Source organism: Eucyclogobius newberryi, unplaced genomic scaffold (genome assembly GCF_026437365.1).
Source record: "Eucyclogobius newberryi isolate DKJ021-1_F unplaced genomic scaffold, fEucNew1.0.hap1 SCAF_12, whole genome shotgun sequence".
Lineage (NCBI taxonomy): Eukaryota > Metazoa > Chordata > Actinopteri > Gobiiformes > Gobiidae > Eucyclogobius > Eucyclogobius newberryi.
In genome coordinates, this window is record NW_027315746.1 from 11,018,633 (window position 1) to 11,043,632 (window position 25,000).

Here is a 25,000-nt window from a genome sequence, read left to right on the forward strand (position 1 = left end):
TTCACAGCTCTCCTGGTCCTGAGTGGAGCCGGGCGCATTAGGGCCGCGGAGAGCAACTATTACAGGGGGTTAACGAGCGCGCGCGCGCAGCTCTGTCCCGGGACGGAGCGGAGCGCATGGATCAGCTTACAGCGGTGCCATCCAAAACAACCGTCCCGGACGAGGGGGCGACACGTGCGGGACAGGACGAGACAGGGCGGGAACAGGACGGGACAGGACGGGACAGGACGGAAACAGGACGGGACTGGACGGGACAGGACGGGGGTCTGCTCTGCACACGTTTACAGTCCACAAGGTTCAAGCTGTTTAATTACCCGTGGAGGGAAAACTGTGGTACAATTATCTAAAGTGACGCGGTTACAATTGACAGGAGCATTTCCAGGGAGTGACATGACATATGATTGGTTACGTCACAAAGAGGGGCGGAGGCAGGGGGTTGGGGGTTATGAACCATTTTTATTTCAAAGAGACATATTATGGTTCTTTTAGATACTTGGCACATCATAATTTTACATTTTGTTCATTGTAAACAGCCATAATGATTGAAAAAGGCTCAGTCATAGAAACAGGTTAATTGACTTCCTGTTCAAAATTGCAGAACTGATAAGCCCCGCCTCTTCCCGGTGACGTTTCATTGTAACGAGCAGCAGATTTAGTTTTGTTGTTGTTGTTTTGTTATTGAAAAGTGGCTATGTGACATTTTAGAACCCTGTGTGTCACTTGAAGTCTTAATTTTACTAATAATTACACAAAGCACAGTGATGTGGGCGGGGATAGAGGGCAGGGGAAAGCAGGCATTTTCTGAGCACTCAAACAAACGTGCTGGAATCAATCAGAACACATTTTAAGTTAAGTTAGCATGCCCCTTTCTGTTTACTTAGAATATTACATTATAACACACAAAGGAAATGGACAAAAATATGAATAATTCTCACGACTTTAAGTGACTAATTTACTGTTAAATTCTCAAAATGACTGTTTTAATTGGTCCACTTAAAACCTAAAAATGTAAACACGTGAACAGATGTGTTACAGATGGGATGGTAACATGGTGAAAACGTTATTGTAATCTCATCCATGTGATCTATACTCAAACACAGACCCCGCCCACTCCTCCTATTGGTCAGCCTCTGTCATGAGTGAGTGACAGATGGACATAACCAATCACAGCGACGTATGAGAAGCAGCGGATTATTGAAGTCTAAAAGTACATAAACTGGGGATGTGGTACTTTCAAAACGACGCCTTAAAAGTACAAAATGTGTAAAATGGAGATGGAGTGCATTTTAATGACTAATAAATCCCCTCCCCCCACGCCGCCTCAGCGCACACTCCACGTCTGGCTCTGACCCGGGATGAGTCACCGTCCTGAGGTAAACACGCCCCCACAGTGCCATGGGGGGGTGCATTCCACACCTGTCCCACGTCCTGCTCCTCCCCCCCTCTCCTCTCCTCTCTCTCTCTCTCTCTCTCTCTCTCTCTCTCTCTCCACCCTGCTCTCTTCCCTCCTTATTCCTTCTCTCCTCCCTCGCTCACATCCTCACTTCTGCTCTTTCTCCCTGCCCGCTGGCCATTCTTTCTTCTTTCGGCCGGTCACACGCCCTTCCTCCCTCTCCCTCTCTTCCCTACTCTTTTTTTTTTTCTACCTCTTATCCTCTCTCTCCCCCCTCTCATCTATCTCCTCTCTCTCTCATCTCTTTCCTCTCTCTCTTCCCCCTCTCATCTATCTCCTCTCTCTCTCATCTCTTTCCGCTTTCCTCTCTCTCTCCCCCCCTCTCATCTATCTCCTCTCTTTCCTCTCTCTCTCCCCCTCTCATCTATCTACTCTCTCTCTCTCTCTCTCTCTCTCTCTCTCTCTCGCTCTCATCTCTTTCCTCTCTCTCTCTCTTTAAGTGTATCTCTAATCTCTCTCACTTTACTCTATTTCTCTTTAATTATCTACTTTCTGTCTCTCTCTCTATCCATCTATCTATCTCTCCATCTCTACTCTAATTACATCTATAATCTCCCTCTTTCTACTCCCTCTCTCTTCAGTCTCCGTTCACTTACTCTTTACTCTATCTACTCTATCTACTCTCTCACTTTACTTGCTATCTCTTTAATCTCTCTCTACTCCCTCTACTCTCTTCTGTCTCTCATCGCCCTCCTCTCTCCCACTTACTCTTACCTTTCTCTCTCTCTCTCTCTCTCTCTCCCCTCATCCATCTCTCTCCTCTCTCCTCCACTCTCACCTCCCTTCTCTATTTTCACTCACAACTTTTGTTTTCTCTTTCTTACTCCCTTTCTCTCCTTACCCCCTTCTTTCCCTCGCTCTGTCCATCCCTCTCTCTCTCTCTCTCTCTCTCTCTCTCTCTCCCTTTCACCCTCTCCATCCTGGGACCGCCCCGTTCCTCTGCACCTCTTTGCTCTCGCTCTTCTCTATCCACACCTCAGACTCAGGGAACGACTGGAGCAGCGCTGTAACTGTGAGTACTCAACCAGGACTAAACCAGGACTAAAGCAGCACTAAAGCAGGACTAAAGCAGGACTAAACCAGGACTAAAGCAGGACTAAACCAGGACTAAACCAGGACTAAAGCAGGACTAAACCAGGACTAAAGCAGGACTAAACCAGGACTAAATCAGGACTAAACCAGGACTAAAGCAGGACTAAACCAGGACTAAAGCAGGACTAAACCAGGACTGAAGCAGGACTGAAGCAGGACTAAACCAGGACAAAACCAGGACTAAACCAGGACTAAATTAGGACTAAATCAGGACAAAACCAGGACTAAACCAGAACTAAACCAGGACTAAAGCAGGACTCAACCAGGACAAAACCAGGACAAAACCAGGACTAAACCAGGACTAAATCAGGACTAAACCAGGACTAAACCAGGACTAAATCAGGACTAAATTAGGACAAAACCAGGACTAAACCAGGACTAAACCAGGACTAAACCAGGACTAAATCAGGACTAAACCAGGACTAAACCAGGACTTAACCAGGACTAAACCAGGACTAAACCAGGACTAAACCAGGACTAAATCAGAATTATTCAATGATTAATGACTGGTCAAAAGCAGGACTGAACCAGGAAAACCAGGGCCACATATATGATTTATTGCTGTGCTGATTGCAAAATAAACCAAACCCAAAGTGCATATGTAAGCTGAGATGCTGTGTCCTTGCCTGGAATGTTCCACAGTCTGGCATTAAGCATATTGAAGCAGCATTTATGCCTTGAACACTTGTATTCTTGCTGTGAGCGAGGACGCCTCTCCACAGATCCGGGCTCTCATTTATAGACACATTACTAAACGAGTGCGTACAGACACTCACTAAAAGTTCTCTCTCTGAGCTCGGATCACCTTCTGAAAGCTCCAGAGCACAAAGCACAAACATAACATGGAAAGTGACGTACGTAGCATTTTATTTGTTTTTTAACATGCGCATGCTTAATAAATGAGAGCCCTGACCTGGTGGAACATTCCTGGAAGAATATCTCCTTCCACCAGAGAAGATATAGATCCCCAGATCAGGACGAAGATATCACAGAATTTAAATACATAATTTTCTTATTTATTAATGCTGTCTTCTGTTTTGCAACCGCTCTATACTTACACGAATAGGGGTCAAATGGAGGAACACGATGATAATAAAATACAATTGCTAGTGTTATTTTGTTTTTTATCATTAAAACCATCAATTTGTTGCCTCACCGCGAGCTTTGGAGGTCGAGTGCCTCGGGTTTTCTGGGCGGTTGTCCCCTATCACACCTGACGGAGGACATGGCGAGACGGAGCCGGCGTGACAAAGGCCACAGGTGGCTTTTCTTCTTTTAAACCAGGCTGAAAAATGACATAATGGCAACGCGGATCAGGTAACGACAGGAGGACACGGATACACTTGAAGCTACTCCTGCTACGGGCTTGTTTTTGTCATTTTGGAGACATAGTAAGAGTGAGAAAGTTGCTCGGAGCTCGTTCTTGCACTTCGCCGGTCCAGCGAACGTGAGAACAACAGTACTCGGAACACTAATAACTGTTTTTAATGTTGTATAAGCATTTTTTAATCGATAGAGAACAATATAAAACATTCAGAAGTTGTGGAAGTTGTTATTTTCATATTGCAAATATCACTTAACTGAAGATTGCATGGCCTTTTTGTTGGAGTTTTTACTATTGCTGTGTTATTGCTCTGCCAGGAATGTTCCACAGTCTGGCATTAGACTATCTCCATGGAGACAAGTCACAGGTCAGATCAGTGGAGACGTGGGCGAGTGTGCGATAGAGAATTCATGTTTTCCAAGGTGTTTTTGAGCAATAAAACCACTAAACGACAAAATGCAAGATAAAGAAGACGAATGCCGTACGGTGGAACATTCCTGGCAAAGCGATGATAACGCCATGGCAACAAACATGTGGCGTTCTCTACCTAGAACTTCAGAATCAGAAAAAGTTTATTGCCATTGTCAATGAACAGAATTCACAAATATAGGAACTTTGGTGATTCGGTGCAACATAAAACAATGAACAATGATAAAACAACCTAAATAAGTCAAAAATAAAAACAATTAAAATCTGCTATAGGGTAAAAGATGAAAATAGGCTATGATAAAACCTTTGAAAACAACACAAATGTTCAAAAAGGGCTTAAAAACAGTGCCAGGACAGTTAAATCACAGCTAAAAACGACCCAAAAAAACAGAAACAACTGAACCAGATTGAAACCAGGTTTAAGATGGACCTGACCCAGGATTAAACCAGGGCTAAACGGGACTAAACCCTGGCTAAACCATAACCAAACATGGGAGACACTGGTATTCCTTGTGCGTGGTGTCAGCTGTCACTCTGAGCGGTGATGTCATGAGCAGGAGCTCTGAAACGTTACACCGCTGTTTCAACTCAGAACGTTAAGGATTTGGGTCACACACTGGACCACGCACTGTCTGAACATGAACTACTGCACAAATAAAACTAATAAATGTGTTTATCTCTATATTACATCAGTCAGAATGCCTATTTGTGGTCATACTTGTTACTTAATGTCAAACGGCTTTATATTAAGTACTAAGTTGGACAATTGTTGAGTTTTAAATACGCTCAGGATTGAATCAAGACTAAAACGAAACAAAAACTAGCTCAAACCAGGTTTAAAACTGGCCCATACAAGGATTATCCCCCATTATTATGTGTGATGAAGACATAAATAATAAGAACATAAATTAATTCTTTGACTTTAATGAATCTTAAAAATAGGAATGTCATAAAAGCACATTTTCGTTTTTTGTGTTTTTTTATTAAATTTTTATCAAGATTTTACAATTATTCACAATTATTGACGCCTCGATCAACAACAGCAATTCTTCGCTGTATAAAAGTAAACCTCCTGAGAGATAAAGTAAAGTCACATAAATACAATCATTCAGGTTTACTCACAATGATTGATCAGCAGGTTCATATTCACTGTAAAATGTGCTGTATTAATAAGAGTTGTGACATTTCTCTTGAAGCTCTTCTCCACAGTGAGCCTCCTCTTCTCTGAGACGTTTCTGAAGACGCAGGACTTAGCTCACTGGTGACCACTGACCTCTGACCTGTTCACAGTGGCTAAGTTCAGCGTCAACATGAAAGAGTGACAACATTCATCCACGAGGCACAAACAGAGGAGGAGCCAGGGGAGCCAGGGGAGCCAGGGGAGGAGCCAGGGGAGTCAGGGGGGGCCAGGGGGGGGGCCAGGGGAGTCAGTGGAGCCAGGGGAGCGAGGGGAGCCAGGGGAGGAGCCAGGGGAGTCAGGGGGGGCCAGGGGGGGGGGGGGGGGGGGGGGGGCAGGGGAGTCAGTGGAGCCAGGGGAGCGAGGGGAGCCAGGGGGAGCCAGGGGGGGAGCCAGGGGAGCCAGGGGAGGAGCCAGGGGAGTCAGGGGGGACCAGGGGGGGGGCAGGGGAGTCAGTGGAGCCAGGGGAGCGAGGGGAGCCAGGGGGAGCCAGGGGGGGAGCCAGGGGAGCCAGGGGGAGCCAGGGGGAGCCAGGGGAGCCAGGGGGGCAGGGGGGGGGGGGGGGGGGCAGGGGAGTCAGGGGAGCCAGGGGAGCGAGGGGGGTCCAGGGGAGCCAGGGGAGCCAGGACATCTGTAAAACAACCAGAGAATGTTGTTTTTCATCACAGACTAATGATTATAGCAATTTGATGAAAATGGAAGAAATCAGATGTAATTTCTCATTTTTAACTCAATCTGCAAACCAAATTCTACTGTATTGAGACGATTCTTAACTATTTAATTACATTTTGCAAGGTTTTTTTAAACACACTTCAATAAAGTTCACTGTTTCTGGTTGGTTGGTGCTAGAGTCAGATATAATTTAGCTTTTCTTACATTGAAGAGATCCAAAATGCTGTTGATATTTTCTGCTGAACAATGAGACGTCTGCAGAAGCCATTTTCTGCACATGTGAGTGAATTGTCAGGTTGTCCATTCTCGTGCCTACTGAACTGGATTCAGTGTGTCTGAAGCAGAACTGGCTCAGTCCAGCAGGAACAAGAGTGACACCTACAGGACACCAGAGGAACTAACCAGCTCATCCAGTAAAACAATGTCATATTCAATAACTGTGCCATGAGTTAGGACGGTTAAAGCTGCACCGTGTAATGTTTCTGTTGCATCCCGCTTGTGAAAATGTCATCGCTTTGCCAGTAATGTTCCACAGTATGGCATAAAACCTATCGATCTCCATGGAGACAAGCCCCCGCACTAAGAAAGCGTGTTTTTAAAGGCATTTCATTGGCAATAAACACACTGATAATTGAGTAAAAACTGCATATATCAGTTTAATACCATCCAGACAATATAATGCACTTTTCATAATCAGACTAAGCAAAAGCCATGAAACCGCAGTCATTTCAAAGTACATTATTATTTACACTGCTTTACAAACCACTGATCGTGTGGAAATTAGGAACGAGACGAAGCACAAGACGAGACACAAGATCAGGTCCACGAGAACGAGACAAGACAAGATTTTCACATCATTTATAATAACTTAATTGTGCTGTTCAGTTCACATTTTTGGCCTTACAATAGTTTTATTTTACTTCTATATTTTTTGCTGTGATTGTCAGACTGCATTTGGAAATACAGCTTTTTCTCATGTAACTCGCACAAACTGAATCATGGGATACTTCAAGTCAGTTTGATTTATTGTAAAGCTCCACATAACAAAACAGTTTAATTTCACCTGCAGAAAGTTAGAAAATAAAATAATTGTCATTGGTCGATAATAGAGAAGTCGATTAACAAACGTTCACAGGACTGATGTAAATTGATAACTAGAGTGTCCTCTGTCCTCAGACTCAGCAAATGCTACACCGGACGCTGAAGTGGACAACAGACTTTATCATGGATTTAATGAGTGAGTTCTCTGAGATATCTCTACAAAGTCCACTTAAACCTTTGTGTTCTTCAGTCTTTCCACAATCCAGTCTAATAAATGAAGGATGCTGTTCTGAGTGCACCTTTTAAACACATCCAGGAGCATTAACGTTTGACATAAGATTGAAATAATAACTGATAAACTACAAGAAGCACATCAGCCATATCAACTAAAACATCTTTTTTTACATTTTCTTGGCAGAATCCTGATGACAATATTCCGATTTTATTTTGTCAATTGAACAGAAATGTGCCACAGCATGTCTTTAAATGTATTTGTTGCAGTTTAAGTATCAGGAAAATGTGAAATTGCTGTAAAATTATTCACAAAAGTGCAAAAACTTCACTTATTTGGACGTTTGCAACATTTTTCCATGTTCTTTTTTAATCAGCTCATTCTTCAGCATTTAAAATAATAATCAACACTATATTTGATCATAAAATTTGCAGATTTTGATCCTCTACCCACCTCTAATCTGTGCTTTTTAGGATATTTTGTTGTTTGCAGAGGACATTATGCTTCTTATGTACATTCTTAGTGATTTACTAATTGTGACTGTTTTAATTGAGATTTTTGGCATATATTGTGCAGCCTGACTTTCAGCCTTTAGTTTGGAAGGTTTCAGTCTGTGTCATTTATCTAATTGCTGTCATTATTCATCTTTCAAATCGAACCAAACACGTGTGACCTCCAGTTTGGTTCACCTGTTTTCTGTGAGATTCTGCTTTCCCAACATGTTTGTGGTTTATTTTGAGCTTCCAGATGTCCAAACAGCATCGTCAGTCAGAGGACGACACTGAGCGACCAATTACAGACAAGAAACTGCCTCGTCATCAGTTCACGCTTTCATGCAGTATCCGTTATGTTCTCCAGACATTTGTGCTGCTTTTGGATTCTATAAATAAATGGTTTTACAAAAGCATTTGCCTTTTTGAATCACTGTCCTGTGACGACAGATGTAAAACACAGAAAAATATGTTTTTTAATTCAGACAGATTGATCTAAAAAATTAAAAATAAAGAAACATGATTCTTATTATTTGTTTGTTTTTGCAATATTAGAATAAGTATGTATAGCAAAGTGAAGTGTCTGTTCTCACCACATTTAAAATGAATGCAAATGTGTTTTTCAATTGAATATTTCTGATTATTATTATACATATGTAAATATATGTATGTATTTATTATTTTCCCCAAATTGTTGATTTAACCAACAAAGGAAATGCAGATCAACCAAACAATGTTATAACTTGTATTACATTTAAAATACTATTTTACGTGAATCATTTTTAATAGATTTTTTAATGGAATGTTGTTAAATTCTTTTGTTTTCACATATATTTCAGCAATTTTATTTTATTTATTTTATTTATTTTATTTATTTTATTTATTTTATTTATTTTATTTATTTTATTTAGATTTTATTTCATTCATTTCATTCATTTCATTCATTTCATTCATTTCATTCATTTTATTCATTGTATTTATTTATTTATGTATTATTTATTTTTTACTTCCAAACACAATTGAAATATACTACTTTAGACTAGTCTTTTATACATACTGTCTCTCTGTTATTCTTACATTATTTATTTGAATAAAAGTTTATAATGATCATTTCCCTTGAGCCTCATAAAGGCTGTAGCCGCATGTACCAGTACCGGCCACCAGAGGGCGCCTGCACACTACTCCCATTCACAAAGCCAGCGCGTGCGTCCCCTGCGGCCACATACCTCCACAAAGTGTCATTACTCAAACAAAGTCGCTCTTTTCTCCGGTTTACACCTTCTGCGCGTCTGCTCTGCTCACACTCGGAGCTCTTTTAAAGCCTAAACCTCTTTTAGAGCCTAAAGTCAGCTGGTTTTGTGTCCAGCTCCGCGCGTGGGAGGGTGCGGAGCGCAAACCATCTAGGAAGTGGAAAGGTTTCTTTTTGTGGAGCAGGGCGGCGGTGATCCCACTTTCTCAGGTAAAACTGCGGCTTGTGAAACGACTCTGTCCCGTGAGACGCGGAAACACGAGTGCGCGCGGGGGTTTCGGCCGTTAAACGCGCTCCTTCTCCGTCCGCGCAGTTTGTGTGACATTTGTTTGTGCAGAGTTTTGTTGTTGTTGTTGTTGTCTTCGTTCGTCCTGAGCTGTCACAGAAGCGCCTCAGCTCAAGATGCAGTGACTAAAGGTGAGCGGACATGTCTGTTTTTCAGTCAAAACACTGGGAAATCTGCTTAATTCATAGACATTTTTGAAGATTTATACGTTTTTTGATCAATACATGAGCGAGAAAAGTGGCTGTGTTTTGTGAAATATGCTTTAGTTTTGGTTTAGTTACTGACTTGTCCTGAATGGCCAATTTAGACCTGATTTAAACTAATTTTAGGCTTAATTCTTGTGGTGCTTTGTTCACTTTCTTCAGTCCTGATTGGTTTAGTTCTGGGTTTTTGTCTGATCCTTGGTTTAGTCCTGGTTTAGTTCTGGGTTTTTGTCTGATCCTTGGTTTAGTCCTGGTTTAGTCCTGGTTTAGTTCTGGGTTTTTGTCTGATCCTTGGTTTAGTCCTGGTTTAGTCCTGGTTTATGGTTTAGTCCTGGTTTAATCCTGGTTTAGTTCTGGGTTTTTGTCTGATCCTTGGTTTAGTCCTGGTTTAGTTCTGGGTTTTTGTCTGATCCTTGGTTTAGTCCTAGTTTAGTCCTGGTTTAGTTCTGGGTTTTTGTCTGATCCTTGGTTTAGTCCTGGTTTAGTCCTGGTTTATGGTTTAGTCCTGGTTTAATCCTGTTTAGTTCTGGGTTTTTGTCTGATCCTTGGTTTAGTCCTGGTTTAGTCCTTGTTTAGTCCTGGTTTAGTTCTGGGTTTTTGTCTGATCCTTGGTTTAGTCCTGGTTTAGTTCTGGGTTTTTTGTCTGATCCTTGGTTTAGTCCTGGTTTAGTTCTGGTTTTTTGTCTGATCTTTGGTTTAGTCCTGGTTTAGTCCTGGTTTATGGTTTAGTCCTGGTTTAGTCCTGGTTTAGTTCTGGGTTTTTGTCTGATCCTTGGTTTAGTCCTGGTTTAGTCCTGGTTTAGTCCTGGTTTAGTCCTGGTTTAGTTCTGGGTTTTTGTCTGATCCTTGGTTTAGTCCTGGTTTAGTTCTGTTTTTTTGTCTGATCCTTGGTTTAGTTCTGTGTTTAGTTCTGGGTTTTTGTCTGATCCTTGGTTTAGTCCTGGTTTAGTTCTGGGTTTTTGTCTGATCCTTGGTTTAGTCCTGGTTTAGTTCTGGGTTTTTGTCTGATCCTTGGTTTAGTTCTGGGTTTTAGTCTGATCCTTGGTTTAGTCCTGGTTTAGTTCTGGGTTTTAGTCTGATCCTTGGTTTAGTCCTGGTTTAGTTCTGGGTTTTAGTCTGATCCTTGGTTTAGTCCTGGTTTAGTTCTGGGTTTTAGTCTGATCCTTGGTTTAGTCCTGGTTTAGTTCTGGGTTTTTGTCTGATCCTTGGTTTAGTCCTGGTTTAGTTCTGGGTTTTTGTCTGATCCTTGGTTTAGTTCTGGGTTTTTGTCTGATCCTTGGTTTAGTCCTGGTTTAGTTCTGGGTTTTAGTCTGATCCTTGGTTTAGTCCTGGTTTAGTTCTGGGTTTTAGTCTGATCCTTGGCTTAGTCCTGGTTTAGTTCTGGGTTTTAGTCTGATCCTTGGTTTAGTCCTGGTTTAGTTATGTGTTTTTGTCTGATCCTTGGTTTAGTCCTGGATTAGTTCTGGGTTTTTGTCTGATCCTTGGTTTAGTCCTGGTTTAGTTCTGGGTTTTAGTCTGATCCTTGGTTTAGTCCTGGTTTAGTTCTGGGTTTTAGTCTGATCCTTGGCTTAGTCCTGGTTTAGTTCTGGGTTTTAGTCTGATCCTTGGTTTAGTCCTGGTTTAGTTATGTGTTTTTGTCTGATCCTTGGTTTAGTCCTGGTTTATTTCTGGGTTTTTGTCTGATCCTTGGTTTAGTCCTGGTTTAGTTCTGGGTTTTTGTCTGATCCTTGGTTTAGTCCTGGTTTAGTTCTGGGTTTTTGTCTGATCCTTGGTTTAGTTCTGGGTTTTTGTCTGATCCTTGGTTTAGTCCTGGTTTAGTTCTGGGTTTTGTCTGATCCTTGGTTTAGTCCTGGTTTATTTCTGGGTTTTTCTCTGATCCTTGGTTTAGTCCTGGTTTAGTTCTGGGTTTTGTCTGATCCTTGGTTTAGTCCTGGTTTAGTTCTGGGTTTATGTCTGATTCTTGGTTTAGTCCTGGTTTAGTTCTCTTGTTAATCCTCCTGCCTTTAACCTTTAACCTGTTTACACACGGTTTAATCCAGATTCAGTCCAGATTTAGGTCTTGTTTTGTCCAGATTTGGACTTATTTGAGGGATTTCTGTGTCGGATGCAAAAACCTTAGAATTTCTAGAACTAACTCTAAACTTAGAATAGATAATTTGGTCTAAAATGTTGGACTAAACTCTTGTGATTAGTTTGTGGACAGTTTGATTCCTCTGCTTATTCTAAACTACAATGTATTTAAATACATTTTCACATGAGGGATAATTACACTTTAGAAATATCATCAAATGTTACACTTCAGTTTATTCCTCCTGTAAAACCTGTTGTAGATGAAGCAGTTTCTTATATAGAAGAGATAAAGTTATGAAAGACACTGATGCTGCACCGTTTTTGAGATGTTATGATTATATTTGCCATTTATTTATAGAAATTGTGATTTGTTTTGATCCAAATGTGTTAAAAAAGCACAATTAAAGCATAAGCAGAGCGATAAAAACAGCTTTACAACAGAACGACATGAGTAAAAGCAGGATTTGTGTTCAGAGCTCATTTGGAACACGTGGAGCGTTCGACACGAGATGGAAATGGGAACGGCTGAACTTTTTCAAGAATTCCAAGCATTTCAGAACATGTTTGTAGAGGTTTAAAAAGCAAAGGATTTATCGCCTAGATATGTGCACGCTTCAGTTTGACACCCACTCAAATTGTCATTTTCTAATAACTAATAAGAACAATCCTCAGTTTTATGTATTTATAGTTCGATTTCAGCATTTATTGTTCAATTTTATGCATTTATCGTTCAAGTTTATGCATTTATCGTTCAAGTTTATGCATTTATCGTTCAAGTTTATGCATTTATCGTTCAAGTTTATGCATTTATCGTTCAAGTTTATGCATTTATAGTTCAAGTTTATGCATTTATCGTTCAAGTTTATGCATTTATCGTTCAAGTTTATGCATTTATCGTTCAAGTTTATGCATTTATAGTTCAAGTTTATGCATTTATCGTTCAAGTTTATGCATTTATCATTCAAGTTTATGCATTTATCGTTCAAGTTTATGCATTTATCATTCAAGTTTATGCATTTATCATTCAAGTTTATGCATTTATCGTTCAAGTTTATGCATTTATCGTTCAAGTTTATGCATTTATCGTTCAAGTTTATGCATTTATCGTTCAAGTTTATGCATTTATCGTTCAAGTTTATGCATTTATCGTTCAATTTTATGCATTTATCGTTCAAGTTTATGCATTTATCGTTCAAGTTTATGCATTTATCGTTCAAGTTTATGCATTTATAGTTCAAGTTTATGCATTTATCGTTCAAGTTTATGCATTTATCGTTCAAGTTTATGCAATTATCGTTCAAGTTTATGCATTTATCGTTCAAGTTTATGCATTTATCGTTCAAGTTTATGCATTTATCGTTCAAGTTTATGCATTTATCGTTCAAGTTTATGCATTTATCATTCAAGTTTATGCATTTATCGTTCAAGTTTATGCATTTATCGTTCAAGTTTATGCAATTATCGTTCAAGTTTATGCAATTATCATTCAAGTTTATGCATTTATCATTCAGGTTTATGCATTTATAGTTCAAGTTTATCATTTATAGTTCAAGTTTATGCATTTATCGTTCAAGTTTATGATCAAAAAGTAAAAAATCTGACATAAACCAGGACAAAATTAAAAAATTAAAGACATTAGACATCAAACTCCCTTTAAAGCTTCCACTTCTTAAAGCTGCACTATTTACCTTTTCTATGAGAGTCAGTGTTCGGCTGCTGCTCGTCTCCATGGAGATATGGGAATATCCCTCAGTATGGCCTGGAATATCCCTCAGTATGGCATAAAAACATCTGGCATGTGTAAGAGTGAAAATAACGGTGTGGTGCGTGTGTCTTGCAGTGGTGATGCTGAGCTGGGCCTATGTGGTTCAGGATGAGTGCTCAGAGCCCCTCCGCCGCCCGCGTGGTCCAGATCCACCCGCGACCCGCCAACCCCGTCACCTACTGCCCCCTGCAGATCACGCAGGGCGACACGGCCCGCGTGGTCATCAAGAACGCCGTCCTCATGTTGGGCCTGGATTCCAACCAGTCGTTCAAGCTGGTCGAGGTTGGGAAGGACGCCGCCGAACGACAACTAGACGCCGATGACTTCCCGTTGGATCTGGTACTACAGTGGCCGCCCGAAACCCAAAAGTGGCACCCAAAGAAGGACGGCTACTACTTCGTCCTGCAGCAAGTCCCCAACGGCAAAAGCGACGGCGAGCGCTACGACGACCTGTGCAACCTTGCCGACGTCACGGAGGACAGCATCACGGAGACTCTGGGCCAGCGCTTTTACAAACTCAAAATCTACACGTACGCGAGCAACATCCTGGTCGCCATCAACCCCAACAGGTTCCTGCCTGTCTATTATAATCCCAAGTACGTCAAAATGTACGAGAATCAGCCCCTGGGGAAGCTGAGTCCGCACATATTCGCCATAGCAGCGGCGGCGTTCAGGAACATGCTGAGCAGCCAAACGAACCAGTGCATCGTGACCTCTGGAGAGAGCGGCTCGGGGAAGTCGGAGAGCAGCAGTTATTTGGTGCACTGCCTGACGGCGCTGAGTCAGCAGACGTTCTCCAGCGGACTGGAGAGAATCATACTCGGAGCGGCGCCCGTGATCGAGGTAAGATGCCAACGCCGGGGTCATGTGCAAAGGAGACGTATCATGCTTCTTCTCAGGTGCTTAGTATTGAACTACCGTATTTTCCGCACTATAAGGCGCACTTAAAAGTCTTTAATTTTCTCCAAAAACGACACTGCGCCTTATAATCCAGTGCGTTTTTATATATGGATGAATTCTGGTTGTGCTCACTGACCTCGAAGGGATTTTGTTAATGCGCCTTATAGTCCGGTGAGCCTTGTATATGAAAAATGATCGAAAATAGACCAGTCATTCACAGTGCGCCTTATAGTGCGGAACTTACGGTACAGCATAAGTAAATCATCATTTTACATTATGTTTATTGTAAACCGCAATATTGATCCAAAACGGCTTAATAAAAGAACCAGGTCCATCGACTTCCTGTTCAAAACTGCAGAACCGATAAGCCCCGCCTCTTCACGGTGACGTTTCACCGTAACGAGCGGCAGATTGTCATATATGCGTTTTTTTTACTTTTGAACAGTGGCTACGTGACATTTCAGAGTCCCACGTGTGTCTCAACTGTTCAAACGATCACAACTAAGCACGGGGATGTGGGCGGGGATAGGGGGTAGGTGAAAACAGGACTTAAAGTGTCTGTCATGGCGGCGTGTTTGAAAAGCTTCAGCGTGGGCTCATGATGGATGTCACGTGGAGTTTCACAGGAGAAGAACTGACCCAGTGGCATGTTTCTGCTCACTTATGTCACTTAGGGCATTCCAAGGATTAAGAGATTATTGTGAAGGATTTTTTTAGAGCATTTTACTTTCTTTCATGAACATTTGAGCTGTGGTTTATATCTAGTCTCCCTCCTCAGAGCTCAAACTTGACTCTGTTTGGGCTGCAATCGATTTATCTAGTGATTATTCTTTCGATTGGTCGGCCCAAGAGTATAATAATACATCTACATTTCAAATTACGCACAAGTTATTCATCAAAACACAAAGTTTTACACATTTCACGTGTCATTTTGGTGTAAAACCTCTACTTTCCACACTTTGTTGTTTCAGCCGTACAAACTGTAGTGTAATCCATGAAGCGCCTCGTGTTTTTCAAAGTCTTATTCACGGATTTGCTGGTCCAGAGTGTTCTTTTAAGAAGGAAATGGTTGATTAAGGGAGTTTATGATTTGTATAACAAAAAAACAGAACAAAAACAGGACAAAGTTTGCAAAAAAGAATAAAGGGAGCATGAACTGCATTGTAAACGTTCAAACAAAAGTGATGTTTTGGCACTTTTATGATTCATTTTATGGTCCATTCACGATTTGTGCCACTTGATAAGAGACAGAGATCATTACTAGCACATTTTAGCACATTTTTAGCACATTTTTAGCAAATTTTTAGCAAATTTTTAGCACATTTTTAGCACATTTTTAGCACATTTCTGATACATTACCATATTGGCGTCTGAATTTTGTTGTCGTGATGTAAGAAAATACACTTATTGTGATTTATTGGCCACGCCTAGATAGGAGTCATCGCAAAATGGCACTTTTATGGTTAATTTTATGATCCATTCACGTTTTGTGCTATTTGACAAGACACCAAGACTGTTAGTAGCACATTTTAGCACATTTTTAGCACATTTCTGATACATTGCCATAATATCGACTGAATTTTGTCGTCAGGATGTAAGTAAAATACATTTATTGTGATTTATTGGCCACCCCTAGATACTAGTCATCCCAAAATGGCACTTTTATGGTTATTTTACGATCCATTCACGTTTTGTGCTATTTGACAAGACACCAAGACCATTACTTGCACATTTTAACAAATTTTTAGCACATTTGTAGTACATTCTTAGCACATTCTTAGCAATTTTTCAGCACATTTCTGTTATATTGCTATAATATTGTCTGAATTTTGTCGTCAGGATGTAAGTAAAATACATTTATTGTGATTTATTGGCCACGCCTAGATACTAGTCATTCCAAAATGGCACTTTTAGCTGTTTTATAACGCCTGATCCTCTTATGTCCATCTCATCTGTTATCTGATGCCACATGTTGTAATGTCAGTTTTTCCTGTTGTGTAAAGGCAGAATGTTAACGTAGAGTATACTCGGTGAACTGGATCGTTGGTTTCACTTTGGTTTCATCAGCTTCATGGGCGATCGCGCTTGTCGATTGTCAGCGTTGAGACGAGCTTCTGCCTCGTAGCGTTCGCAGTGTCGGCTGTAAATGAATAACTCCGTCTCTGTCGTTTGTTGTTGTCGATAAAGTATGACAAGCATTCGAAGTGATAAGAAAGAAGGTCAAATGCGTTGAATCGATACCGCCCGAACTGTCTGTCAAGGCAAAGCGGCGGCACAAAGCGGTTGTTTACGGCACGTCAGAAGTTCAAATGTAGAAGAAATGCAGACTTTACGATGGCATTTATGATTTAAAGCTTATTCTCGATTATTGACATGCGACCAAACGGTGAAATCCTTTGTTTCCGTTCGTTACAGTTGTCTAAAATATTTACAATTGCAACCGGCTTTATGGAATCAGACTGTGTGAAAGATAAAGTGAAGTTAATGTGACAAAAGCGGCCGGATATAAAGCACTTTACGGCATTTTTTGGAGCTTTGATTGAATGAAATGACTTGATTTTGCTTCTGAAATTGTCTAAAATTGCCAAGTTACAGGTCAGATCCATGGATGCCAATTTCATTCTAAATTGGCATTGATTTAGTCTTGTGGTTTCCCTCTGTTAAGTTTTATTTTGACAGAGTTTAATTAATACTTTGACATATGAATATAGGTGTTTTATTATGAAAATCACTGTGGCAAAAAGTACATACAAATATTGCATTGTGCACTTTTAAAGCACAAATAGCAGGACAGAAACAAAATAATTGTTTAAGCACAAGTACAGAAATTATAATGTACCCAGCTCTAATAATTGGCAGTATTTAGTCGTGTTTTGAAGATTTGTTGCAGAATAAGCCACCGACAAACAGAACGTCTAATTCTTAAGCCACAAACGCCACATCTGAAACCGAGAAAAGGCTCAGTTGGTCTCGTTATTTGTTGTCGTTGTAAATATTAGTGATATAACTGTCACAGAGGAACCGGTCGTGCTTTCATTTCAACTTTAAACAAGCGCTTTGGTCGTTTGGTGAACACAGTCAGATAAATTGATTGTTTGGGACGGAGGAAGCTGAGGTGAGGCGTGTTTCACTTCAAGGAAAACACTGTGGGAAACGACGGCTGTAACGATGTCTTATATTTGTTGAAGTAAATCGTTGCTTGCTTCTGCTGCTTCTACTATTCTTATAAATGCAGTTTTTACCCCGACAAACACTAAATAATGGACACTAGGCCCAAAATGTCAAATTCAAAACTCAACTCAGGAAAAACGCGCTATTTTTGAACAACGCTTGAGTTGTAACGACATTCAAATCCCACAGTATTATCACGATGATCACGTCACGATACGATGTTTCTTTATTATTGTGATGTTGAGGAGAGTTTTTCTCTTTAAAATGCCACGTGAAGCCTCTGGTGCGAGTCACATTTCAAGGAATTTAAGCACATCTCAAACATTGTGAAGTTACTGTGTCGTGAGATGCTTTGTACCAGGTCGTACCTCAAGTGCTCAAGTCCCACTGAGATGTAGCACCTCTTTTTCAGGGGAGGAGCCTGTTGTACATGTTTTTAGTGGAGCACCTGAAGGAAACTCATCCAGACACAGGGAGAACATGCAAACTCTACACAGAAAGGCTCCACACCTTCCTGCTGTGCAGCAAGAGCTACTGTGCTGCCACTAACGAGGAGTGATGTACACACGACATGAGTTTATACAAATATCCTTAAATATCTGCATGTTCACAACAGCTGAAAGAGGAACAGCATCAGAAAGGTCGTGATGGTCAGATGTGTCCTCAGTCCTCAGTCCTTATTATACATTTACATAATTAAATGCTCAAATAAGTAAGAAATGGCTCTGTAAAAGTCTGACTGTTATTCAGCAACAACAAAAACATGACATTTTTAAAGTATTAAAGTGGCATGATTATAAATATAAAGTTTTTTTTTTTTTTTTTTTTATATCCCCAAAATTCCCAAGGTACAATTCCCATGGTCGATGTTCCGTGACTGTTCCGTCCCTTTACAAGCGTTTTCCCAGCCCTATATTTTTGGAGAGATTATAATGATTTCGGTGCCAGTAAATCGTTGATATTGTTGCATCTAATACCAACAGTCGTTCACCAACAATGACCTTTGAGTTGGTGGACAAAGGGTCAAACCACTGAGCCACCAAAGCGCTTTAACAACGTGAATGAATGAAATCACAAACTCTGCAGTGTAATCGATGGCTCTTATGAAGTAATAACGTATAACATGAGATAAGAAGGATCATTCCTGGCATTCCTGTGGCGTGCGAGCCCAACTGTCGGCTGTGGGTAGAAGAAGAGAGGGTGAGTCACGGCTTCAGAGGAGCAATCCAAGCAACGTCCAAAAGCAGGACGTAACTCAAGACAGAGTTCTATGAAACGCACAATAATAACTATAACTATATAACTATATAACTATATAACTATATAACTATATAACACTATAACTATATAACACTATAACTATATAACACTATAACTATATAACTATATAACACTATAACTATATAACACTATAACTATATAACACTATAACTATATAACTATATAACACTATAACTATAACTATAGTTATAGTTATAGTTATAACTATAACTATAACTAACTATAACTAACTATAACTAACAATAACAATAGCAATAACAAAATTATTTTATTTATATAGCGCTTTTCAGTGACCCAAAGACGCTGAACATATATAAAAAAGGGGGGTATTTACAGACAGGGGGGGACAACACGTACAATACACATTAATATACAGATAAAATGAACAAGACAGAAGAAGTGGAGAGAAAAAGATGGGGATGTAACAGGGGGTAGAAGAGTAGGCAATGGGGTAGAGGAGGCTAGGGGTAGGGGAGGTCATAAGCTTGGGTGAAGAGGTATGTTTTTAGGCGGGATTTGAATGTTGTGAGTGAGGGAGAGTGGCGGACAGGTTGGGGGAGGGAGTTCCAGAGTCGGGGTGCTGTTCGGGAGAATGCTCTGTCGCCAAAAGTTTTGAGTCGGGATGTTGGTGCAGTCAGGGTGAGAGAGGAGGAGGATCGGAGCGCTCGGGTGGGGCGGTGGGGGATGAGGAGATCAGACAGGTAGGGGGGGGCAAGGTGGTGAAGAGCTTTGAAGGTGAGGAGGAGTATTTTAAAGTTTATGCGCTGCTTGATGGGGAGCCAGTGGAGAGAGCGGAGAACGGGAGTGATGTGATCACGGGACCGGGTGTGGGTGAGGAGGCGGGCAGCGGAGTTTTGGACCATTTGGAGTCTGTGGAGGGAATGGGAGGAGATGCCAGTGAGGAGGGAGTTGCAGTAGTCGAGGCGGGAGGAGATGAAGGCATGGATGAGGGATTCAGCAGCGGGGAGGGTGAGGCAGTGTCGGATTTTGGCGATGCGGCGGAGGTGGAAGTATGAGGTCTTGACAATGTGGCTGACATGGGGAGTGAAGGAGAGGGTGGGGTCCATGATGACACCGAGATTGCCTACCAGGGTAGAGGGGGTGATGGTCGAGGTGTCGATGCTGAGTGAAAAGGGACCAGTTTTATTGAGAGTGGATTTGGTGCCAATGAGGAGGAGCTCTGTTTTGTCACTGTTCAGTTTGAGGAAGTTGAGAGTGAGCCATGATTTTATTGTAGAGATGCAGGTTTCGATGTGGCTGAGGGGAGGGTTTTGGGTGGATTTGGTGGTGAGGTATATCTGGGTCAATGTGTGGCTGAATACATGAATACAGCAAAAAACAACAGTATTTTAAAACAAGTCGTGAGTAGAAGACAGACTGGACATTTAAAACAACAAAATACTTTCTTGACTGTGTTTTAGGAAGGTCAAGATTATTCAGTTGATTGATAGTCATGAATATTCATGTTTCAATATAATCGTAAGAATCAAAAGATAATAAAGATTAGTTCAATCTATCGTCCAAAAATAGACCTAAATGTTATCAACTTTATTATCTGGCTGTTTTTGTCAAATTTAACATAATTTTGTCTTTCAGAAAGTTTAATTTGGTAAAGCCGCTCACAAACTTGAGGAACAGAGACATGAAAGTGTTTTTCAGACTTCCTATAAGTGATCTGTTCTTTTCCTCTGTATCTACCTGCGTTGCACCAATGAAATTTCCCCATGTGGGACAATAAAGGAATATCTTATCTTATCTTATGTTAGAACACGGGAATGAATGAAAAAAGTAAAGATTTCACTGCCGTTTTGTCTCAATCGTGAATAATCGCTAAATCGTGATGTTCTTTTTACATACAACAATCACTACACTAAAATTTTATATCGTGACATCCCTACTTTGCTTTGGGCAACATTCCAACCATGTAAAAATGTACAAATTTGTTTCAAATGGACCAACAAACCTGCAAATATCACAGTACATGACCCTCTAGATTAGACTAAATACATACACCAGTGCAGTACCAGAAACATACACGACTGCAGCTCTCATACTCCATAAACCTCCTCTTCTGACAAAACCCTGTATAAAAATAGAATTGTGTGACCTCAAATGATTCTCTAACAACTTTCCAGCTCGGTAAATGACAGAATAAATACACTCGTTTCCCTTAGGAGCGCCGAAACTGCCCCCGAGCCCTCCCCGTTCCCTCCATTCAGAGCTAAATCCTTTCCCCTCTTTGAACGGCGTGAAAACAAAATGGCTCAGTTTCCAGTGAAAGAAACACCAATTCTTGTTTCAGAGGAAAAACTTGCTGGACTCGTTTGTAGGTGAACGGTCCCGGGACGGGGGAGCGGGACAGGGGAGCGGGACGGGGGAGCGGGACGGGGGAGCGGGACGGGGGAGCGGGACGGGGGAGCGGGACGGGGGAGCGAGACGGGGGAGCGAGACGGGGGAGAGGGACGGAGACAAAGTGGGTCAGAAACACCACCACATTTTCTTACAGATCAAACTTTAAAGGCTTATGCAACTCGGCGAAGTACAATAAATGTATAGGAATTATGATTTAAACTGAGGAATTCTTTAATAGTTCCTCAATAACATCAACAACATAAACCAATGGCAAATTTAATGGTTTATTGTCGATGGTCGTAACAATTCTATTAATCGTAGTAATTAGAGTCAAGTACTGAAAAATATGATCAAATTTGACAGTTTTTGAATGATTTAGAATACATATTTAGTTTTTTTTTTTTTTATCACATCAGAAGTAGTAATGATAGTGGTGATATGAAACTATTATTGTGTCTAAAATTACCACGTCTAGAAATGTAAAAATAACCAAAATATTGTGATTTTGCAGCGTCAATTTAAGTCTCAAAATAATATTATCGACTATCACAATTTATTAGAATATAAGCTTTCATTTTGTTGCAGTAACGGCTAAAAAACACACAGAGGGAACGACAGAACATAGACCATGATCCTTTGCTTCATCTCAGTGCAGACATAACATGAAGAAATAACTGTCTTTAACCACTTTTAATCATCAAAACTCAGCATGTAAACTATATCGCATAAACCTTTTCCTTTCTTTTCTCTAAACGAGCAACAACTGGACTAAACTAGCAGCCCACAATATTTATACTATCACCAAATTTATCACCAAATTTAGGATCACAATATATAGATGTTTTAAATATTTAAACCCACCTCTACACACACGGACACACGGACACACGGACACACACAGACGGACACACACAGAGGGACACACAGACGGACACACACAGACGGACACACACAGACGGACACACACACACGGACACACACAGACGGACACACACACACGGACACACACAGACGGACACACACACACGGACACACAGACACACGGAGACACAGACACACAGACACACAGACACACACGGACACACACGGACACACACGGACACACACGGACACACACGGACACACACGGACACACACGGACACACACGGACACACACAGACACACACAGACACACACAGACACACACGGACACACACAGACGGACACACACACGGACACACAGGGACATACGGGGACACACACGGACACACACACGGACACACACGGACACGGACACACACGGACACGGACACACACGGACATGGACACACAGACACACAGACACACACGGACACACAGACACACACGGACACACGGACACACGGACACACGGACACACGGACACACGGACACACGGACACACGGACACACGGACACACGGACACACGGACACACGGACACACGGACACACGGACACACGGACACACGGACACACGGACACACAGACACACAGACACACAGACACACAGACACACAGACACACAGACACAGACGGACACACACACACAGACGGACACACACACACAGACGGACACACACACACAGACGGACACACACACACAGACGGACACACACACACAGACGGACACACACACACAGACGGACACACACACACAGACGGACACACACACACGGACACACACACACGGACACACACGCACACGGACACACACGCACACGGAGACACACACGGAGACACACACGGAGACACACACGGAGACACACACGGAGACACACACGGACACACAGGGACACACAGGGACACACACGGGGACACACACGGACACACACGGGGACACACGGGGACACACACGGACACACGGGGACACACGGGGACACACACGGACACACGGGGACACACAGGGACACACACGGACACACGGACGGACGGACGGACGGACGGACGGACATCACTTTCTTTACATTACAAAGCTGAGCATGTTTAAATTAGAACTTCATGTCTTTTATACTTTGAGCTAGTGTCTCCTTGTATTTAATGTTGTTTTTATACAGGATTATTTATAATACTGTTTCCTGATGTTGTGATTCAGTCATATTTCCTCCTGCCGAGTCAAACTTTGACAAATCTAAATTCAGCAGCTGCTCTTTGCCTGGTGGAGTGTCTTATGTTCCTCCTGCTGGCCTTGTGTCTTCATCACTGTTTATTAAAATACGACACGTGCGACTCAGGACATGGAAGTGCTAATTACCCCGCCCAAAGGTAACGCTTGTGGTCGCGTTGCAGCGGGGCGTGTCGGAGGCGTGTCGGAGGCGGTCGGAGGCGTGGCCAGGCTGCAGTTTGGTATGTGCAGGGCGTAGTCTGCGGCGAGCGTGTCAGAACAGGCCGGGTCAGGTCTCGACTGCAGCGCGTTAAAGTCCCCTGAGAGCTCCTGGCATTTGTTGGTCCTACTCTACATGTCATTAGTTATTTTTGTTTTGTCTTGAAAGTAACACTCTATAATATATTCATGCCTTCATTTATTAGTCAAACTCTGTCACAATCAGAACATAACCGAGACAAAATCAAGGTTAATTTAGACCGAATGAGGAAAATCAGCCTTATTTACTTGATTTATCAGCCAATGGCGTTTTAGTCGATCAAAATGTACATTATTTTATCAATAATTAGGCTATTTATTTGACATTTTAGGGATTTGAAAGGACGAGGGAATGTGCTAAAGCTCAAAGGAGTGAATCATGACTTTAATCTGTCATTTACATTTAAATCCACTGTTTCCTTGTTGTTTTCTGAATAAATAGTGCGGTTGTTGTCTTGTGAGAGGCGTGTGGATCTAATACAGTCAGATCATAGTGATGCTTAATAGATTTGAAAGCTTTTGATGTGTCACGCCTCTTTTTATTCAACTATTCGATCCACATTGCACGTGTTTAATCGACTTTGCATCTCTGTAGTCGACTGAAGCGCCATTACAAACTGTACACTTCTGTCAGACGCAGGACCTTGACGTTATTGCAATACTTTGTGATACTTTTGTGAATATTGTGCAGCCCTGATACATACTCTTTTTTTTCTGGCTCAGTTCAGATTTTCAGAGGGAAGTAAATTCAATATAAACATGTGCAAACAGTTCATTCTTGGCAGTGCATCAAGTCTTTTATTGTTCCAAGAACCTCGACGACATTGTGCCGTTTTATCATTGCTTTTTGTCTGATCTGTTTTTTTGACTTGAGTGAATCCGTAACATCTTGAATCTGTGGCGTGTCACTCAGAGTCATGTGATTGTCCGGCGCTTTATGACTCAAAAGGATGGAAAACAGAAGTGGTCCGTGTGACTAATGTACTTATGTATTCTAAAGTTCCTCACTCTTGTCCTCAAATTGAGTCAATTTAGGTTTTTTTCCCACTTGTACTTTCAAAAAGCAGAACTTGGAGACAAAAACGGACCGCTGTGTTCTGCATGTAACTGTCTTATTGAGTCGTTTCCAAAGTCTGCAGAACTTTTTATGAAGCTCGACGGCCACACCCACTTTGAACTGCTCAGTGTAAATTTCCAGAAGTAAATTTCTCATTCATTTTTGCCATTGGGATTTAGAAAAAATCTAATATTTAGCGCTAAAAGGCTGAGCAGCTTTAACTAACGTTCATGAAACTTAAAATTCTGCAACATGTTTTAATAACTTAGTTGTTTATAAAGTTTCATTAACAGATTTGAACTAGAAGTACAGGTCTTGTGCTCATTACTTACCACATATAAGGTCCACGAGCTTAGCATTTAATTCTTCTTCCTGTTGGAAATCAGACAACCCCAGC

General features: G+C 41.5%; 1 protein-coding gene and 1 long non-coding RNA gene across 3 annotated transcripts in view; one reads left to right on the plus strand and one right to left on the minus strand.

The window, feature by feature from the left end:
- Nucleotides 1-25,000, minus strand: part of LOC140356062 (uncharacterized) — a 334,871-nt gene that overhangs the window by 301,703 nt on the left and 8,168 nt on the right. The window lies entirely within an intron of this gene.
- Nucleotides 13,572-25,000, plus strand: part of LOC140356060 (myosin IXb) — a 50,279-nt gene continuing 38,850 nt past the window's right edge. For both annotated transcript variants that reach the window (XM_072440777.1, XM_072440776.1), the window contains exon 1: nucleotides 13,572-14,327. In XM_072440777.1, coding sequence (XP_072296878.1) covers nucleotides 13,581-14,327 — 747 coding nt within the window. In that variant the 5' untranslated portion in view covers nucleotides 13,572-13,580. The remainder of the gene's footprint in view (nucleotides 14,328-25,000) is intronic.